Source organism: Durio zibethinus, chromosome 19 (genome assembly GCF_047325235.1).
Source record: "Durio zibethinus cultivar Kanyao isolate XHJ-2024 chromosome 19, ASM4732523v1, whole genome shotgun sequence".
NCBI classification, from domain to species: Eukaryota; Viridiplantae; Streptophyta; class Magnoliopsida; order Malvales; family Malvaceae; genus Durio; species Durio zibethinus.
Genome location: NC_143180.1, coordinates 24,244,056 through 24,264,475, shown reverse-complemented (window position 1 = coordinate 24,264,475; position 20,420 = coordinate 24,244,056). Strand labels below are relative to the sequence as shown.

General features: G+C 32.1%; 2 protein-coding genes across 9 annotated transcripts; one reads left to right on the top strand and one right to left on the bottom strand.

The window, feature by feature from the left end:
- Positions 1–222: 222 nt before the first annotated feature.
- LOC111310017 (uncharacterized) lies at positions 223–9,019 on the top strand. Of its 8 annotated transcripts, none has more exons than XM_022909103.2 (7): positions 223–451; positions 731–2,045; positions 3,765–3,825; positions 3,916–4,031; positions 4,738–4,828; positions 5,607–5,654; positions 6,928–7,227. In XM_022909103.2, exons 2-7 carry the CDS (start codon positions 859–861, stop codon positions 7,024–7,026), a joined length of 1,602 nt encoding a protein of 533 aa, XP_022764838.2. In that variant the 5' UTR covers positions 223–451; positions 731–858; the 3' UTR covers positions 7,027–7,227. The 8 variants fall into 8 exon arrangements, with proteins under 8 accessions (XP_022764838.2, XP_022764841.2, XP_089605041.1 ...); XM_022909106.2 differs by having other exon boundaries at positions 301–451; positions 1,003–2,045; XM_089748915.1 differs by lacking the exon at positions 6,928–7,227 and adding an exon at positions 8,854–9,019 and having other exon boundaries at positions 307–451; positions 727–2,045.
- Positions 7,609–11,427, bottom strand: LOC111310016 (protein NRT1/ PTR FAMILY 5.1-like). The gene is made up of 4 exons (XM_022909098.2): positions 11,180–11,427; positions 10,751–10,968; positions 9,334–9,890; positions 7,609–8,697 (listed from the first exon to the last, which is right to left on the bottom strand). Exons 1-4 carry the CDS (start codon positions 11,280–11,282, stop codon positions 7,824–7,826), a joined length of 1,752 nt encoding a protein of 583 aa, XP_022764833.2. The 5' UTR covers positions 11,283–11,427; the 3' UTR covers positions 7,609–7,823.
- Positions 11,428–20,420: the final 8,993 nt, after the last annotated feature.

Sequence of the window (20,420 nt, the reverse complement as noted above, 5' to 3'; positions counted from 1 at the left end):
ATATATTTTTTTAAAAAGGAAAAAGTAAAAATAATTAAAGAAAAATTGATTTTTTTATATTTTATAAAATATTATACCTTAAAATATTTTTTAATTTTTATTATGATATTATTTATCAATAAAATAGTTTTTTAATAGAAAACAGATTTTTAAAAAATTAATATTAAATTAAAATTTCAAGGGCATTTTTATTCAACCATACAAAAAATCAGGAAGACTTAATACGAGCCTAAAAAAATTGACCCAAAAAAAAAAAAAACACAAAAAGTAAGTACAAAATTCAAAATTGAAGGCCCAAAACAGTTCGTGGACTGTGTACAAAAACCCGCCCTTGAGCACACCGTCCGCTGACCACCGGTTCAACAAGGCACCCCGCGCACCCAGAACACCATAAGCCCTTGCTCGTCTGGCCTCTTCTGCCTCAATGCTTCGATTTGCAACATTATTCCAGGTTTGAACCCTTGAATTTTCTTCACTCTTTTCTTGGTAAAAAGTGCAAAACACAACATATCTTTTTTTAATTCTTTGGAAGAAAAAGATGATCAAAGCTGGAGAAGTAAAAAAGGTAACTTTTATGATTTATTTGTTTTTCTTCCAAAATTGTATGTTAAATTCTCATGATATATATATATATATATATTTCTGCCAGTTGTGTATATTTTGTACATTAAGTAGTTTGTTGAAAAATATTGTTGGAAATTGAATAGAACAATATTTGATGACCAGGAAGGTTGATGCCCTGAAACCCAAGTTTGGAATTGGAACAAGAAAGAGTTTTTTGATCAGTGGAAGTAATTTGGGAATGCTAGAGAAAAAACCCAATTTTTTTTTTTTTTTTGTTGAATTATATCAGGGGAAATGCTGATAGAGACTTCAATTTCTAGTTCAATTGAAGCCGGCTTATTTTATGTATATGAACATGGGAAACAAGATTCTTTATGTGATTGGATGCTTGGTAATGAAACTTGGCTGATGTCTCCTAAATGTGATGACCCATCTCAGAGTGGATGTAATGAGGCTGAGCGATCCTGCCTTCCTTTACCAAGAACTGGTTCTCAACGGTCGTCTGTGAGTGTTATGTCTGAAAGTCCTGTGCCTACTTTTGTTTACAATAGGAGGAAGAAACGGAGGGGCAGCAGCAGAAGTGCTAGCTCTGCTGTTGCCAACTTTTGTGCGGAGGCCCCTTTCAGTTCAAAGAGAAGTGGGGATTGTCTTTCTGTTGTCAGTTCTGATGCACTTTCAGCAGCGGTCGTGGAGCGAGATGGGGTTTCTCAAGTTGAACATGAAAATGTAGCTATTCAAGATCCTGTGACGCATCTTGGATGCAGTAGAGAGCCACATATTTTAAAGTATGCATTTGCTAATGGATGCTCTGGTGTGGACGACCACAGTTCTGATAATGCACATAAAACTGTTATGCCAAAAATCATAGATGTTGACAGTATAAATGATAGTTGCTCATCATCGAAGTCAAATATGGAACTTGCATTAGCTTCTATGAAAGGTGAGATGGAAGAAAATGGTGAGTTCTCCTCCTCTAGTGTAATAGCTGCTGAAGTTGTGAGGGAAGATCTATCTGAAAAAGATTTGTGCCTCCCTATACTTCAGAACCCGGGGAATGTTGAAGAAGTTGGATGTTCTTGGTCTCATGTTAATGAGGAAATTGGGACTAGTGTTGCTAGTAGTTGTTCTAGGGTATGCAAAATTTGTGGTCGTTTGGAAACTGCACAAAAGTTACTAATTTGTGATAATTGTGAAGAAGCATTTCATATACGTTGCTGCAATCCCAGGATAAAGAAACTACCAGTTGATGAGTGGTATTGTGTTTCGTGTATGAAAAAGAAGCGAATAATGCTCAAGGAGACAACTGCAAGAAACTCTTCAAGTATCACTGGTGGAATTGGCAGATGCCGAGATGTATCATCTAAAGTGGAACCCAGTCCAATAGAATTAATGTTGAGAGAGGCTGAGCCTTATAGAACTAGCCTTCGAATTGGCAAGGGTTTTCAAGCAGAAGTTCCTGACTGGTCTGGCCCAATTGATAAGTATGTTCCATGAACTACTTATTTTTAAATTAATTGTCTATATGGAATGCATAAGTTTAGAGGCTTTCTAATTGTGTTCATAGCAAAACATAGATATGAATGATGCTCCTTTGTATTTGAGGTTTCAATCATGTTATGTTCCCTAATTATTTTAACTAGGCTTCTCTTTCTGACAGATGGAAGTCTGTCTGAAGGAAGGCTATCAAATTTGTTGTTTGATGCTTTGATATATGAGAAGCTTAAAGGAGAGCATACTAATAGGTTATTTTGATTATAAACAATTATCTTTTTGTTTGGAAGACCCAAAGGATAGATTGTTTCTTGACCTAGACAAAGGACATGAAATAGAGGGAGGTTACATAAATTGTATGGGGAAAAATGAAGAGGTTTGACTTTGGTAGCAGGGTAATTTTGATGGCCTTGAAGAAACCCTGTGCCAACTAATAGGGTATTTATCTTGCTTTCTATTACAGTGATAGGCTTTCCAAGCCGTTCTTTGATGTCATGTCATGCTGTCTGTCAAATTGCAAAATGGTTGCAAAGATGTTTTTGAAACATTACTAAAAGGATTACCACCTTTTGTCATAGAAAAGTTACTATTATGTTGCTGTAATCTTGTCTAAGCCTCTTTCTTCACTAAAGAAAATCAATCAGAATTTAGAATTCCAATTTATGGAATTTAGCTAGGAGCTGTTATGGTATTCCTTTAATATATAGGTGGAATAATTTTCTCATTTCCCTTCACCAGTTGAAATGTTTTATAAGTTCTTGCCAAGGCTGAGCACATTGGAATGCTTGGCCTTTCTGAAGGGCTTTTAGTGAATTTAAAGTATATTCTGATTGGAGAGGGTCTGCTTTTGCTATCAATTTGTTTTGGAACCCTGCATAACTTCATAATTAGTTGGTGAATAGAAATTTCATCAATATGGTGTTACATCCAGCATTAGTTTGGTTTGAAACTCATTCTAGTCTTATATACTGGCTATACTTCCAAATTCCACTTGGTTTAAGTTGAATGCCTTAAACTGAATTAAAGCTTTTATCATTGTTTAAATAACATTGCGGTACTCTCATATTGTCTTAATTGAGAAATCCAGTTACCTTTCTGTGCCAAATCATAAGCACTTCCATTTTCTGGGCAAGAATTAATTTTGGAACAAAATCTTGGGTGAAACAACAAATATTATTGCTGGGTCTTGTCGTGTTCTTTGCCTTTTTTATGATTAATCTTTATACTTTCTTTTATGGTGTCTCAAAATTAGTTTGTTTGATTAAACTCTAATTTGTTGTATGAGAAATTCTTGGTTGGATAGCTTAAAGCACCAAATCAAGGTTTGGGGTGGGGTGGGGTGGTACACTTGTGAATGCTAGATTAATTAATGTAACTTTTCCCCCACTTTCCGCTTTTCCCATTTTCTACAATGCATATTTCAATTCATCAATTGGTTGCCTGTACAAAGTAAAATGTAGTTACTGGGTTACTCAAGTGATTGACTGGTTAGTGACGATGTATAGTTAACTGTTCATTTTGTTTCTCTATGCTGTTAGCTTTCTTTCTTATTTGGTTACAAATTTCTTTCTCCTCTGACATAAATTACTTTGAATTTACATTGTTTCACATTAGAAAAGTTAATAGATGGAAAAAGTTATGTGCTATTATATGCCTTCTTGATCCACAAATCTTGTTGTTCATAAATAGTTTCTCGTTATATGATGCAGTGATGTTGATACCATTGGTGAACCACTAGAATTGGATCCTTCAGAATTTACTAATTTCCATGTAAGGCTTCAAATTTTTGTGTTGGTTAGCATTTTCATTTTGCAGATAAGTAACGATTTGGTTTGACAAGAATTGACACCTTTCTCATAGGAATTGAATTGCAACAAGTCATCTAAATTAAGTTCAATAGGGAACTGGCTTCAATGTAGAGAGTTCATAGAAGGTGTAGGAGGCAGTAATGGAACCATTTGTGGAAAGTGGCGCAGGTATAGTCTTCTTGTTCAATATTCAACTTTCTTGCTTTCTGTTTATGTTAGCACAAGTTGGTATTTGCTAAGATTCTTGGCATTTTTGTTTAGCGAATATTAATCAATTTACTTGTGAATGCTAATTGACTTATAGATGAGTTATTCTTGAAACTTGAAATGATATCAATTCTTTTTGTCTAAAAGCTTAAATGTTGAACTCAGGGAATCATATCCTCAGGTAAACATGTTATATTATGATATTGATATAGATGATCCTCTAGTACCAAAAGAAAAAAAATTGTCAACTTACAGAGAATAAACTCAAATAGAATTCAAAGCAGGATACATGTCACATGCCATCCTCCTTTTCATTATCTTATGCTTAATGGTTAGCAGATAATACTGTTTCTCATGTTAAAAATAAAAAAATTGAGATGGAAGTTTAACATAGATTTCTTATCAGCTACAAATTGGTCAAAGATATACACCTAAGATGTTGTAGATAATGATAATTGAGGATAAATATGATTATATTGTTTTCAAGAGCTGGAGGAATTCAGTTCAGACTAAGTACTAATCATTACTTAGATGAGCTATTGAGCTTTAATATTCTGTTGCTAGTAACTTAACATGCACATAAGTTTAAGCCTCACTCTTGGTGTACTTTTGGTTTTTGAATATTGCTGATTCAAGATGCTTAATTTTTAAGGTCTTGCTTTTGTAGGGCTCCTGTTTTTGAAGTCCAAACTGATGACTGGGAATGCTTCTGCTCTGTACAATGGGATCCATCCCATGCTGATTGTTCTGTACCTCAGGTGATAACCCTTTTTGGTAACTTTATTCTATTCTATGCCATTGATTTTTGGAATGCAAGCTTCAGGATTTGGTACCTGAATTGGGTTTTGGAATTGATCAACTTAGAATTTGGATTTTCTATCAATGTGAACTTCTTCATGGAGCAGTAATAATTTTTAGAATTTTAACTGATTCTTTCCAAACTGAAAAATTAGTCTGGGATTCATGTCAATATGTTTCATTTGGAAGCTTAAAATTAAAGGTGGATCATGTTTGATGTGTCATCAATTTGTAGCTAATTTAATGCAAGTACCTATTTTATTACATAGATGCCAATTTAAGACTCAAACTTAACAAAGCCATGGCGTCTTTAGAAGCAGAAAAAGTCTTGGTTATTGTCCATTAATCTGTCCAAAACAGAACCTGCTGTGTCATATAGGTGGTAGTTTTACCTGATGAACAAGTTGTCCCCAATGTAAGGTTTTATAGCATATTGTCCGCAGCCACTTCTGTCCTCCCTTCTTATCTCCCTGCTAGTATCCCTGGTCAAGGCACTGCAACTACAGGATTTACTTTCCATTGTCCCTGCTCTTGTATTATAGAAATGCTAGTCCTATTTTAATTTATTTTATGTCATTATAGAAGATATCTGCAGTTTTAGTAAGTAATAAAAGGCTACAAGCCCAAGAGAAAAAAATTGAATTTCTTTTAAAATGTAAAATTCAATTTTAGTCTGTCATAATTGTGTTGTATGACAGTAATTTTACTCTAATCGAATTGCTTTATTTATTCCATCAGGAGCTAGAAACAGATCAAGTTTTGAAGCAGCTCAAGTTTATTGAGAAGGTATGTACCAATTTGCTCATTTATTTATCTTCACTAATTAGTGGTTGCAATTTGTTGTAGTCCATCTTTGCATATCAAATCATACATGGAAGGAGGGTTAAAGAAGCCTTGAGCCATGTTTGCAACTTGGGCTTAGCTCAAGTGGTAAGATTGGAATGGGGTTGGGGTAGAGATCCTAGGTTTGGGGCATCGTGATCTTCTGTGTGAAATTAACTTAATTCTACATTGAACACTTACACATTTCTCAGGGAAGCAAATTTGTTTTAAACAAGAGTTATTTAGTATACCGCATGGCATTTATACATCCTAAACTACTAGGTGTGCGGGATCGGGAATTATTAGATGCTCTAAGGGGGCTATGGAACCTCAAAAGCTAGGCTAACTGGTTCAAAGGGCCATATTCTTTCTGGTTTTTGTTGAACTGGGCTAATTTTTAGTGTTTTAATCCCACATTAGTTAAAGTATGAAGTTTGTTATAGCCTAATATTCAACTTGGGCTTTTTCACCTTACCAGTTGGTTTTAGGTTGAATTGTTAACACTTAAGAAAAAAGAACCAAAGCTAAACAATTTCTAGGGTTTCTAAATGACAAACCATTGAAAAATCACTCAAGAAGTGCTCCTTTGAAATCCTTGGTTATATTATAAATTTTCTGTTTGTAGATATAATGAAGATTATGTAGTTTCAACTTAATCACTCTGAAATATGAAATAGAAAAGTTTAGAAAGATGCCTCTAGATTGATAAATTGAAGAAACTGCATAATCAGTTGTTGATAAAAAAGGAAAGAAGGTGTTTTGTCATTAATAGAATTTATCCTTAGAATCTAATAGAAGTGTTTTAACATGAAAAGAACTGCAAATGATAAAAACTGTATGAAATGCCAAATTTGGTCTTTTTCACAGAGATGGAAAAGTAAAAAGAAATTCCTGCAACAAGTTGGATTGCATTCTCCGCATTAGGTTCAGAGATATCCAAAGGCTCTGTATTTTATTATTTATTTATGGTGTTTTCTGAGAAACGAGGTTTCTAGTGACCGGACAGGTAAAACAAAACTCAGGATGGGATAAAAAGTGATTTTATTATACCAATTTTCTTCAAGAGCTGTTATATAATTGATTATCTACGTGGTTTGGATTTGCCTTTAGCCTCGAATCAAATCACTCTTGTTCTTGCATAGAACATTCTGTGGATTCATGATAGTTCTCCGAACCCTGTGGTCTTGTATTTGTTTTAGTTCTTTGGAGGTTTGTTAACACTTCACATCATGTGCAGTTGAGACCTCGACTCTCAGCTAAACGGAGAAAATCAGATCAGACTAAGAACTGTAGTTCTCAAAACCATAAGAATGAGATGAGAAATGCATGGAGATAGGCTGCTTGGAAGTAATAATTTTCCCAGAGCATCTGCATGGGTTACCTTCCCAAGATCTTATACATTCAAAGTCGTTACAAACCCAAAGATCTCAATTTTGCAACTAGATATATTCCTTAACAGTTACCTCGTGTTTTATCGAATTATATTGGAGAGAATCATCAAATATGAAAAGTATTATCTTTGCCTTTCATGCTTCAATTCTGTTTCCATATTGTTTTGGCATTATGTTTTGGCTTGCCAGCAAATTCCTGCATTTAGATTCCTTTTGATCATCAGTTCCTCTGAAACATTCAGCATGAATTTGACATTCTGATCATACGTCCAATTCTATGATTTATGAACACTCTAACTGCACTTTGTGGCACAAAAAAAAAGGTTGGTAGGAGGCGTACAAGGAACTCATATATGTTTGGCCTCCCCTGCCTCCATGCATCCATGTTGTTTTAGCAACTTGTTTAAGAAATTTTAGTTACTAAATCTGACCAGACAATTGCATTGTTAGAATTGGACATGCAGATATATATATATATATATATATATATATATGTATGTTACATATGAATGGTGAGCATGAATGTTCTTTAAAATGATTGTTTTACTGAATCTTTGGTCCTTGGAACCAAAATTATGGGAATTTATTTAAGCAAAAGTCCTCCTAAGTTCTAATTAGTTGGAAATTACACTTTCCTCACTAAAACAGAAATTGAAGACATTAATTGCTGCACATATTCTACAAAGGGAATATCATGATCATAATACTTTTTCTACCACTTACAATTTTTAATTTTTTTTTTTCACACTTGTAATCCTAGTGGGGATATCTCCAAGGCTTTGCTCTCCACTTCAATGCAACCCTCGTTCACTTCCTTGGTTTCCCTTTTGTAGATATATTTGCTTGATGCCCACAGAAAAACCCCCAAGTTAAGGGTTGATATGACCAAAAGGAATCCATAGTAGTAATCCAAATGAGAGTCATTCAAGTTGTCTCCAATCCAACTCTTGTTGTTACCTCTACCTGTAATTTTATCCACCATTGTTACTAAAAAACTATTTAGGAAGTTTCCAACACCAATTCCACTGGTGAAGAATGTTGTCCCTAGGCTTTGCATGTCTTCCGGTGACTGATCATAGAAGAATTCTAGTAGCCCAATAGCATTAAACACATCAGCTATCCCCAACAAAACATATTGAGGCAGCAACCAGAATATGTTCATGGGAACAATTTCTTTAGGCCCTACGATTTGATGTACTCTTACGACATGCATTCTCCGTACCTCCACAGCATACGCGATAGCTATAGCGATGACTTGGATGCAAAATCCAATTCCAAGCCTTTGAAGGAGGGTAATTCCCCTAGGATTTCCAGTTTTTCTACGCATGAATGGGACGAAGTAACGATCGTACATTGGAACAGAGAGGAGCATGGAGAGGGTGACAAAACTCCCTAGTGAAGCTGCCGGGATTTGAAAGCTGGAACCTAAGCTTCTATCCAAGGTGGTACCTTGTTTCACGAACAATGTGTTTATTTGAGCCCAAATGGTGCTAGGAATTAAGGTCACTAGCCAAATTAAAAGCATCCCTAGAACAAGCTTGGTTCCTTCCACTTGTGTTACCGTGCAGGGTGGCCTACTTGAGGTGCCATCTTTAATTGCAGCCTTGTCCAAGAATCTGTGAACATAAATGTCAATGACACACTATTAAGTTAAGATGATTAAATAATTATAAACACTATGCCATTAATTAATTAGTACTAATTGGCATTAGCTTTTCAAGATTCTAAATTAGATGTTGACCTTGAAATTAACCTATTGCAATGCAATTCAGGATTCCACCACACGTTTCACAAATCATTTGTCTTTGATTTGATAAGAAATCCATGTGGTGGGAGCAGTTGGCGCACCATTCACCGTGATGTGTCCCCCATCCGTCAGACACAACTAGGCCTTGGTCCCAAGAGATTATGACCATTGATCATTAAAGGTGTCTTAAAGGAGTACTGAAAACAGTTTCACATGGAAGCAATTTATTAACCCAATGGCTATCAAATTTTACCATACTCCCCACCTTTGCCTTTGCAACTAGAGATTTCCTAATTATGCACATGATTTGGAGGCCCCCCTTGCACCAGTTTCTAGAACCAAGGATTTAAAGCACATTGGAAAAATTGTACGGACTCGGACTCGGACTGTTAATGCCAGTGCCACAATGGTTAAAGGAAATGAGTCATTTTCAGCTTTCGTTTATATTATCTTATAACTGTGAAAATTCGATACTATAGTTGTATGTTATAGTGGGAAAACTCACCTGAAAATTGGAGTGTAATGGACCTGCCTCTTTCCACTGTTGATGTAATGCTGTGGCTCATGTTCATGAAGCTGAGATGGGTTATTAGGGAGCTGAAGTTTCCGATTCTTGAAGGCAGTAACGGGGACTTCAATCAGGTCCCCGGCAGGGCTTTCAGTCTTCCTTACTTTGTGCCTGTAAATTGGGGTCCCAATATAAAATACAAATAGAGAGAAGAGAAGACCAACTGTTGGGATTCCATATCCTAGTCCCCATCCCAAGTTTTCTTGAATGTAGACAAGGCCAAGAGTAGCAAACAAGGCACCCAAGAAAGAGCTGAACATCCACCAATTGAAGAATGAGACTTTGAGCTCTTTCTCGTGGGGGTTAAAATCATCAAACTGGTCTGCTCCAAAGGTTGATATGTTAGGTTTTGTTCCCCCTGCTCCTAGTGCTATGATATATAGAGATGAGTAGAAAAATGCAATTTGTAAAGTAGAGGCCTTGTTGCAGACTCCATTTGTGCAAGATGGCTTCAAAGATTTGAGTGAAACTGCTGTTGTGAGCAATACCATTCCCTGTTCATATTACATCATGATATATTAATCAACACATATATAGAAAATTTGATTTCAGAAAGGGGATTTGAATAATAAGTGATCATGCATCAATTAATTATGCCAAATGCTCAGATGCAACACATATCTAGAAATTAAAAAAAGATCAAGTAAAGAGCAACAAACTCATCTTCACAAAAAAAATTATAGTATTAGGCTAGAAAATTATGTTCCTGTCATTGTTTAATTAATGAGCATGTGCAAGTCAAATTAAGCACTTAAGAAAAAGTTGCCTCATGTATCAAACAAAAATATTCTCCCTTATTATCAACAGCAAGAAACTTTTTTTTTCCCATTGGCCATTGAATATTGAACAAATTTCTGCTTTTATCAATGAATACAAATAAATTCATGTCTTTTTCAGTCTGTTGCAACTCATTTTCCACAAATTTAAACACTGTAACAAAATACTTCCCCAATATAAGTGCAAAACATGACAGGACGCCAACTTCTTCTGTAGTTGTAACGAAAATCAGATATGCTTTGTGGGAGCACAAAGTATTAGATATAGTATCAATGTTAGTTAAACTAATAAATCAAAACTTACTATTCATTGGACCCACTAGAGCCAAAAAATAATAATAATGAACCCAATTGGCCTTATAATGGTTGGTATCTAGATGTATGGTCCAAACAAATGGTGTGACCCCTTTGGCAGCTGAAGATAGTGGATATAAACCACATCATTTGGAATATACATTTTGGAATTAGGTTAATGGAAGACTGCCTTTCAGATCAGACAGAGTAAGTTTTAATCATCAGGACTGATGATATTAGAAATAAATAAAAAGCTTAGTTGAGAGAATTTGTTGCTGATTTACCATGACATAGATGAGAGATGAAACAGTGAAAGTCCAGAATCGACCAAGGTAAGTATCAGCTATGTATGCTCCAAGAATTGGTGTAAGCCAAACCGATCCTGACCAGTTATTCACATTTCTGACAGATGAAACTGTATCTTCATGAAGTTGAGTGGTCAAGTAGTTCACCAAGTTTGAAGCTATTCCATAGAAAGCCATCCTTTCAAATGCTTCATATCCTGTTAAAATTAAGTAGTAAAATTAATCAAAATATATATGATAAAAAAAGTTAGAAACTAATTGAGCCTATACAAAATTGTACAGTTTTAGTTCCAGTGATCAAAGTTTCATGTTGTCGGATGAATATCTTTAATATTCTGAGAAAAGAATTGAGAGGAAAAAAAAAAAACAAACAAGTAGAGAAAGAAGGAAAAGTTAGTAGTTTGTTACCAACAAGGAAAGCACAAGCTTTCCATTTTCCAGTCTTGGAGGCAAGGACAGGGCGGCCACGAAGATCGACAGTTCCATCTTGTGTGTAACCTTTGATTTCCATTTGATAAGAGATATTCTGGAAGAGTGATGGAGTGTGAGAGGAATTGGTGAAAGAAAGAGAAGAAGACTATAGCTCCAGGGTACGAGCCAAAGGTGGTAAGCTTTGCTGTATCGGTATGTAGTGAAAGCTTAACTTGGCTCACGCTACTTTCTAGCTTCACACAAAAGCCTGCGCTAGCTTTATATAGCCGCATGCATTTGATTTTTGACCGTTCAATGTCAAGGGTAGTAATGTAAATGATAAATTAATATTTGTAAATTATTTGATTTGATGCAAATAAAATTTGAATTCAATTTGATTATTATCAAATCGAATTTGAATTTGAGTAATTTAATTTATTGAGTAAATTGAGTTTGAATATTCTAATGTCTTATTCAAATAGTTCATAAATCTAATTAAACTTTTAAATTTTAATATATTTTTATTATTTTAATTAAAAAATTATTATTTTATTCTTATATATATATGTATATATGTATATATATATATATATATCAATTCGAACACAAGACTTGAGTTTAAACATATAATCGAACTTGAAATCAAACATGAAACTTGAGTTCATTTTATTAAATTAATCTAATCGAGTAAATTCAAATAATTTTATTTTTATCTTAAGTTAAACTTAAGTTTGAAAATTAAAACTTAATCGAACTCGAGTTGAATTTTAAGCAACAAATTTTAAATCTAACTAAAATTTGAACTTTTTATTATATTAATTCGAGTTGATTCGATTAATGTTATGATTTTTTGCACTCTATTTTTATTTTTTAAAGTTAGCGTCATATTGATATCTCTTTTAGTGATCAATTATGTATTCTTTTCTTTCTTTCTTAGTGTCATAGTGATAGCTCTTTTAGTGATAAATTATTTTTTCTTTTCTTTTCTTTCTATATTTTTGGTTTAATTTAAATTACTTGTTGAAAGATTGATCTTTGCTTTTTTATAAATATTTGATAATTATATATACTTTTTGTTAATTTAAAATTTAACATATGTATGTTGATGATATGCTCGATACAAACATCGCATTAAATTTAAAAATCTTTTTTAATAGTAATTAAATACTAATCTTTAACCAAGCAACTTTTTGGTACATTAACTTAGCAAAGTTCAAAGAGGAAAGGGGAGATTCAAGTGACCTAATTTCTTTTTTTTTTTTTTTTTAATCTTGAAAGGAGTGATTACGTAACTTAAGTAATGTTAGTGACCTTTTGGGTAAAAAATAATAATGTTAGTGGTTAATTGTAAATTTTCAACAGATTAAATTATAAAAGTGTGATAGTAATAAGTTAATAAGTAAAGAGATGGAAAGTGTACCTAAATGACCTAAATGAAAAAAGTATAAATATGAGTATTTGAGGAGGAGGAAACATAATAATTAAAAAGCAAGTATTTAAAAAGTTATTGCTCGTTGACTTAAATGGTTTGGCCTCAATGCTCTGTGGGACACTATACCTTTAAATCCTTCGTATCTTATTATTTATTTTATTAAAAATTTTTTTTACAAGCATAAAATTTTTTTAATTTATAAATTTTAAATATCAACTTTAATAATATATTTATAAATATAAAATTTAATTAATAATTTAATTAAAAATTCGTGAACCAAACGTCTATTATTACTTAAAAGAGTTTTGGATTGAAAGTACGACACATATCACACTTCGCAGCTGAAGTGGGGTGACCACTCAACTAGGGGTGCAGGCTTGGTTTAGATACTTTCCTTCGACCAAAGGTAATGAAATCAGTCCCACCAATTCTATAACTTGAGTTCATTCAAGAGTCTCACAAACCAAACCATCCCATCAATGCTGCCATATATAACAATCCATTCAAAATGAAATGGGTACTTCTGATAAAAATAGTAATAATAATAATAATAAAAAAACTAAATTTGTTATAGATTATAATATAATATAAAGGTGTTTACGAATCGAATTGTGTTTGCATGTTCAACTTGATTCAATTTAATAGTTTCAAATAATAAGATTTTGGATTCAAATTTTAAATTAAATTAATTATATTGGAAAAAAAGTATTGTTAATATTGTTTTCCACTCAATTGAAAGGTTAAGCATAAATACATGTCTATGCAACAAAATTAAATAGTCTTATAGTACAATTTTAATCCAGTGAAAAAAGAAAAAAATATATATTTCTGAGAAGATTTGATTCAACTTGCTGAATGCAAATGATGCATGCATTTAGTAAGATGATGTAAATACATGAATTTCATGACAAAAAAAAAAGTTTGTCATCTAGAAAAAGTATTGAAAAAAGAAAAGAGAAAAAAACAAATTAAAGCCTCCCATCAATTGATTATATATTGTGCAAAAGTAAATTCAAGTGGATGATTTTCATTCCGGAAAAAAGATAATTATAATTTTTTATATTTAAAATTATTAAAATTTCAACTCTGATTATTAATATTAAAAAATTAATATTTTATCAATCGACCACGTAATCATTTACATATTGATTATGCAAACTAAGCTTTTTCAATAATGATAATAAAAATAATCATTGAGTTGATGATTCTTGGTAACGCGAAAAACATGCTATGATATCAGTCTCTTGAGAGTCCAACTCATTCCCACCTAGCTTATTTATATTGCAACTTGGATTTGCTTAGATATGATTTGGCCTTGCCAGCCAATAATTTCTTTTATATTGTCTTAGACTCAAAGTTCTCCTTTAAAAATAATTATCTTAAACTAAACTTGGCTCATATCTAGTGGTTATCACTACATTAATATATCAAGTTGAAAGTAGCATGCGTTTTAGATTCACGCATGGTATCCGGTTCGACTCATCTATATATGTTATTTTTATTCATTTATTTCTAATACATTCATTATCATCATTTACGTTGATACTTACAAATATGAATAATGAATAGATTTGTTTATGGGGCGAGTTATCTACCCGATTCAATAGGTTCAACTTAATTACGATTGGATTTTGGATATGATTTTTCAAGCTCTTGAGATATTATTAAATTAATAAAAATAAAATTTTATTGTATTTTAATTTTAAAAAATATATTTAAAAATACTAAAATGTTTATATTTTTAAAATTTTAAAATTTTGAATTTGACAAGATGTGCTTGGAATAAGAATTTTTTAAAAATCAATTAAACCCGATCAATGGTCACCTTTAATGATGAATATATTGGAAAATAGTGTGTATTACAATAAAAAAAATCCCACCTATTGTATTTGAATGATTGATATAAACTAATTTTGAATATATATCTAATATCTTCAATAATTTGATTGAAAAATTAATGGACAATAATTGACTTTTTTTTTTTTATAAATGGAACCCATATTTGTTTTGTATAACTTTTTAATTAGATGATCTTTTTTAGAGTTTTTCTTTCTAATATCATAAATATGAGATTTAATTGGTATTATCATTTGACATTTATCATCTTATCTTTTCTAATATTTTATCCATAAATAAAGCTGGCTGCTTTGGCAAATTGGCATATCAAATCTCCAAATCAAAGTCTAATCTTCCACATGACAATGGCGAGTTAAAATTCGAATCCAAAAACTTTTAGTAACCACTAAAAATCGAGTGGTAATGGTGTTAACTCATTCGAAAATAAATGAATCAAAGTAAATCCACCATTGGACAAAAAGTGCTCAATTGGCCAACTTGCTTTGCTCAATCGATATGTCTTTTTCTACCTATACCAATATTGGCCCTAAGAAAGAAACCTTTGAATAAATATCATAGAAAGGCATTCTAGACAGGGCATAGATGCCAACCATCCAACTTCTTCTATTTTGATTTTTATTTTCTAAGACCATGAAAAGCTCTTCTTTTCCTTTTTTTTTTTCTTCCTTAAAGTCTAATTATAAAATGATGTCATTCTATTAATTTCGTTTATGATCGTTAAACAATTAAAGTGTACCAAAGCAATAAAAAATTATTACTTATAGCAATTGCTTTTTTGTTAAAATTATTGTTACTTCTTTGCTTCAAAAAAAAAAAAAAACAGAATGCATATATATGCACCCAAACATTGAACAATTTGATCATTGTAATGTTTCATTGAAACAGACAGATCATGAAGAAGAAAACTATTCGATATATTTAGAAACTTCCTCCAGGGCCAAAGCATTAATGGACTTGGTATTATTGGAAAATTGACCCCATCAACAAAAAGTAACTAGCACAATTGCACCAAGAAGTTATGAGATTGATCATAAACGCTATGATCAGCTACGTGTTCAAAGCGATAATAATAAATTCCATTTTGACTAAAATTTTATACAAATTGAGCACCCAAATATGATAAGAGCTCTTTTCAATAAAAAATTATTGCTAATTGATTTTAAATTGAATGACCTTCCTACAATTTAATATAATATCGAAATTAATTCTACTCATTGATTGATCCTGTAGTCATACGTTTGTGATTCTTACACGTTAAGTCCATTATCTTCACATATAAAATAGATATCGTGTGATAAATCAATTATTTTTACATATGAAGGAAAGTATCTTAAGATTGTTGTGAGCAAACAAATACAATCTATTAGTAAAATACTTAAAATTTTAGTGATTAAAATTCAATCTTTGACGATATCGAATAAAACAATGCAATAAAGATATCTCAACCTATATATGGTTGTACATCGTGTAGACATGGCAGAGACCTTGGTTGGCCTGCCTTGGGAACTGTTTCTTATCGTGTAAAACCTACCCTTACCACCGACCGCACTAAAGTAAGCCTTGTTCAACAACAATAAGACCTTCCTCACTATATGACTATGCGACAACCGACATTTTCTTGGTACGTTTGAAAGAGATTGTAGATCAGGTCAATAGTACTGTAATAGTCCAAGTTGCTGTTACTTGATTTTTTTCGTTTTCTCAAATGTAGCCTTTCATATATAGCTGAAAATAAACACCGGAGAGATACAATTTTGTAACCCAAAAAAAAAAAAAAAATTGGCCATAGTAAAAAGTGTTAGGCTAAAAGCCTCCAATTCAATCACATCAGCGAAAGCGAAATCAAACAATAAATCAAACACACAAGAGACAATAATTTAACGTAGTTCGATCCAATTGACTTACATCCACAGATGAGAAACAAGATCTATTAGTTGTAAAGAATTACAAACATACATCATATCATCAACCTCACTCAATAATCAATACTCATAAGACGCTCTCAATCTCCTCTAGTCCTATGAAGTATTTTCAACCCAAACAAATACAAACCCAAACCCTTATGCACTCTTTCAACATAACCAAACACATACCCATATGCTCCCATACATCATACCTATGTGGACCCTCTCAGTCTCCTCTAGTCCACTCACAAACAAACATATACACCCATAAGACGTAGATTCCCAATACTCCTATGAGGTGTCTATCCCACAAAATCTTACAATTCTCTTACATATTTTTCTCATACCTAATCCTGTAGAGACTTAACCTATTTATAACCATATAAACTTGTCAATTAAAAATCTCTCTCCTCTTATAATTATTCTTCTGTAAGTCAAATTTGCCTATTAAGAATCTCTTTTCTTTTAGAATTCTTCTCCTGCAAGTCAAACTTACCTATTAAAAATTTTCTTTCTCTTAGAATTCTTCTTTTGTAAGTCTTCTTGTTCATCAAGCAATATCTGACAAATCTCAAATAAATCTCTAATAAATCCCAAACAAATCTCTTATGTGATTTGAGTCAATATTCTCAACAATCTTCACCTTGACTTAAATTTCATCAATCATCTGTCTTCATGCTAGACATGTTTGACTTCACCTATAATAAAAGTCTCACAATCATTTTCTCTTATGTGTCTTCACGCTTTATACAAACTGATCTTCAATTCTCAAAACTTGAACTCAAACTCTTCTCTTGAATCGAGCTCCTCTAAGCTTACTTCTTCCCATGTCTCAGACCAAGCTCTTCCCATATCTTGAACTGTCAACTCTTCTCATGTCTTGAATCATCAACTCTTCCCAAATGTCGAACATTTGACTCTTCTCATGTTTCAAACTTTCAGCTCTAATACCACTTGTTGGGGAACACTACAGTTCTGATACCATTTGTTGGGGAACACCATTGCTCTGATACCATTTGTTGGGCTAAAAACCTCCAATCCAATCACACCAGCGGAAGCGAAATCAAACACACAAGAGACAATAATTTAACGTGGTTCGGTCCAACTGACTTATATCCACGGATGAGAAACAAGATCCATTAGTTGTAGAAAATTACAAACATACATCATATCATCAACCTCACTCAACAATCAATACTCATAAGACACTCTCAATCTCCTCTAGTCCTATGAAGTATTTTCAACCCAAACAAATACAAACTCAAACCCTTGTGCACCCTTTCAACATAACCAAACACATATCCATATCCTCCCATACATCATACCTATGTAGACCCTCTCAGTCTCCTCTAGTCCACTCACAAACAAACATATACAACCATAAGACGTAGAGTCCCAATACTCCTATGAGGTGTCTATCCCACAAAACCCTACAATTCTCTTACATCTTTTTCTCATACCCAATCCTGTAGAGACTTAACCTATTTATAACCATACAAACTTGTCAATTAAAAATCCCTCTCCTCTTATAATTATTTTCCTGTAAGTCAAACTTACCTATTAAGAATCTCTTTTCTTTTAGAATTCTTCTTTTGCAAGTCAAACTTACCTATTAAAAATTTTCTTTCTCTTAGAATTCTTCTTTTGCAAGTCTTCTTGTCCATCAAGCAATAACTGACAAATCTCAAATAAATCTCTAATAAATCTCAAACAAATCTTTTATGTGATTTGAGTCAATATTTTCGACAGAAAGTTTGACACTGAGACGGGGGATTTGTGTTTTTTTTTGGGGGGGGGGGGGGCAAGTTGGAGTGGACCTACATGTATGATTCTTGATCATCAGACTCCAGCCTCAGGTCTGTGATCTGAAGGGATATGAGTCGTATACAGTCATCCTCTCAAGCAATGGCAGAAAAAGCAAAATACAATGGAAGTGGCAATAAAATTCTTTCCAAGGTTGATATGTTTCTATAGAATTTTCAGATCCAATCTCATATTTTATCATGAATAGAGACAAATTCATGATTAGGGTTCAGAGTGCCAAGAAAAAAAAATTTTAAATAGGTCATAGTTAAGGTCGCATTCAGATTCAGTTCATTTCAATTTTTTTTTTAAAATTTTCTAGTTTTCATAAATAGAATTGATTACTCTTTGAAAATATAGTATCATTATTAAAAAAATGAAATAATTAGTTACAAAGCCAAAATTCTCTGATATAATATAAAAGGTTAGGTTTGTTTTATCTATAGTTAAAATTAAATTTGACTAAGCAAGGATATAATCACTTAGAAATTGGGGTCAACTTTCATTGAAGGCGACTGGAAATTTGGTTTCTTCAACTCTCAATTGAATGTGACTTTAACATTTCCAAGTAATAAAAGTAATTATTGGTCAGTTCATATCATTTGAAAGTTCAAATATTAGTGACGTAGTAATGAGTTTTAGCCTTTTATGCAAAAAGGAATCCACTCAAAAAATAGGATAATCCCATTAGTCCAAATCGTTTGGTTGTAATTTCTAAATGTCGACGAATCAAATTAAGGTCCACTCCATAATAATTATTATTAGCGACTAGTCGATGTTGGCATTAGAGAATTGAGTGTTCATTTTCATTCTTCGATGAAAGGAAATCTACAAATTATAAAATACAATTCGATTCCAAGATGGACGACGGCAGTTGCTAAAGTAAATTTTCATCACTAAATCCTTTAGATTGACTATTTTTCATATCCATTGATTTGTTTTAATATAAAAGAGGTCGAAATCTAAAGATTTATATACATGTGTTGAAGAGCAAAGTCCGATCTTACGAGAATTCATGTCTAAAATTTATGGGTAAACTATCTGAATTAAACCCTAAATTCTTAGACAATCGTAATAAAATTTAACAAAAAAAAAAAAAAATTCAATGAAGACTAAACAAATCATAAGGAATTTAACCTTTTCTCATCAATTTGACATTTTCCGAAAAACTTGCAATAATCCTAGCCAAAAGTTAATACAAATAAAGATTCTTTGTAAAAAAAAATTATACTAGCATTAAGCATTTCTCTTGACCAATCAAAATCTAAAGTCAACATTGTATTATTCTTACCTGTATATAGACGGCAATATAAAACTTAAAAGGCTGGGAAAAATTGTATGTCTATCATTTGTGCAAGCCTCTCAAATTATTTGTACGTACTTTTGTTTTATTCTATGACGTCCTACGTTCTTTTCTCAAAATCCAATGTTCAAAAAAATTTTGTTCACATAAATTGGGTGCTATAACTGTTTTTTTGCAAGCAAAGAACAAAACTTCAATTCATTTCCGAGAAAATAATGGTAAGAATAAGACAAAATGCTGTCTTGGTGTCCAAAGCTGAAGGGAATCTTAATGCATTTTATGCTGACATTAACTTCCAATCAATTTTGATCCAAACACAATATAAATATTTGGGGATTTTTATTAATGCCATTTCGAACTATATTTTTCCAATTAGTATTTTTTTTTAAGTTAAAGAAAAGGAAGATTTCGAATAAATTTAAAGAGGGAAGATACATAAAATTAATTTCTATTAAACTAAATTTTCATGCCCCATTGTTTTAAATTTATTAAAAGTATTGCTTTGTTAGAAGATATAAAATGATCTCTTGTTTTGGATTTAACATGCCACCATCTGTTTAAATTTTTAAATTGAATCATTAATTATCTTGTTGTCATCATTATGATATGTCTTAATTAGTTTATCATTTTCTATATCTTTTATTTGTTTTCTTAGCTTATGAAAATTTTTTTGTACTTTTGGATTATGACATGGTTTCGAACTCGAAATTTTTAATTTTAAAATCGATTTTAATATCAATAATATTGAACTAACAATTTATTGATTTTTTTTTTCTTTTGATACTTGAGGTTATTAAAAATTTTCATTTTTTTTGGATTTTAAAATTTTCAACAATTGAATCATAATCATTGAAATTAAGAGCAAATTCTACCAATTTTCTTTACATTTTGAGACAGCTTCATAAATTCTGGCTAGAAAATTCGTTCACAGTTGAGTGA

Bases quoted from the DNA above. Each gene is read 5' to 3' on its own strand.
- LOC111310017 (XM_022909103.2), top strand. From the start codon at position 859: ATGCTGATAGAGACTTCAATTTCTAGTTCAATTGAAGCCGGCTTATTT. The intron at 4,032-4,737 runs GTATAGTCTTCT...TTGCTTTTGTAG, and splicing joins ATTTGTGGAAAGTGGCGCAG to GGCTCCTGTTTTTGAAGTCC. The intron at 4,829-5,606 runs GTGATAACCCTT...TTATTCCATCAG, and splicing joins CTGATTGTTCTGTACCTCAG to GAGCTAGAAACAGATCAAGT.
- LOC111310016 (XM_022909098.2), bottom strand. From the start codon at position 11,282: ATGGAAATCAAAGGTTACACACAAGATGGAACTGTCGATCTTCGTGGC. The intron at 10,969-11,179 runs GTAACAAACTAC...TAATTTTAACAG, and splicing joins AGCTTGTGCTTTCCTTGTTG to GATATGAAGCATTTGAAAGG. The intron at 9,891-10,750 runs GTAAATCAGCAA...TAATATGAACAG, and splicing joins CATCTCTCATCTATGTCATG to GGAATGGTATTGCTCACAAC.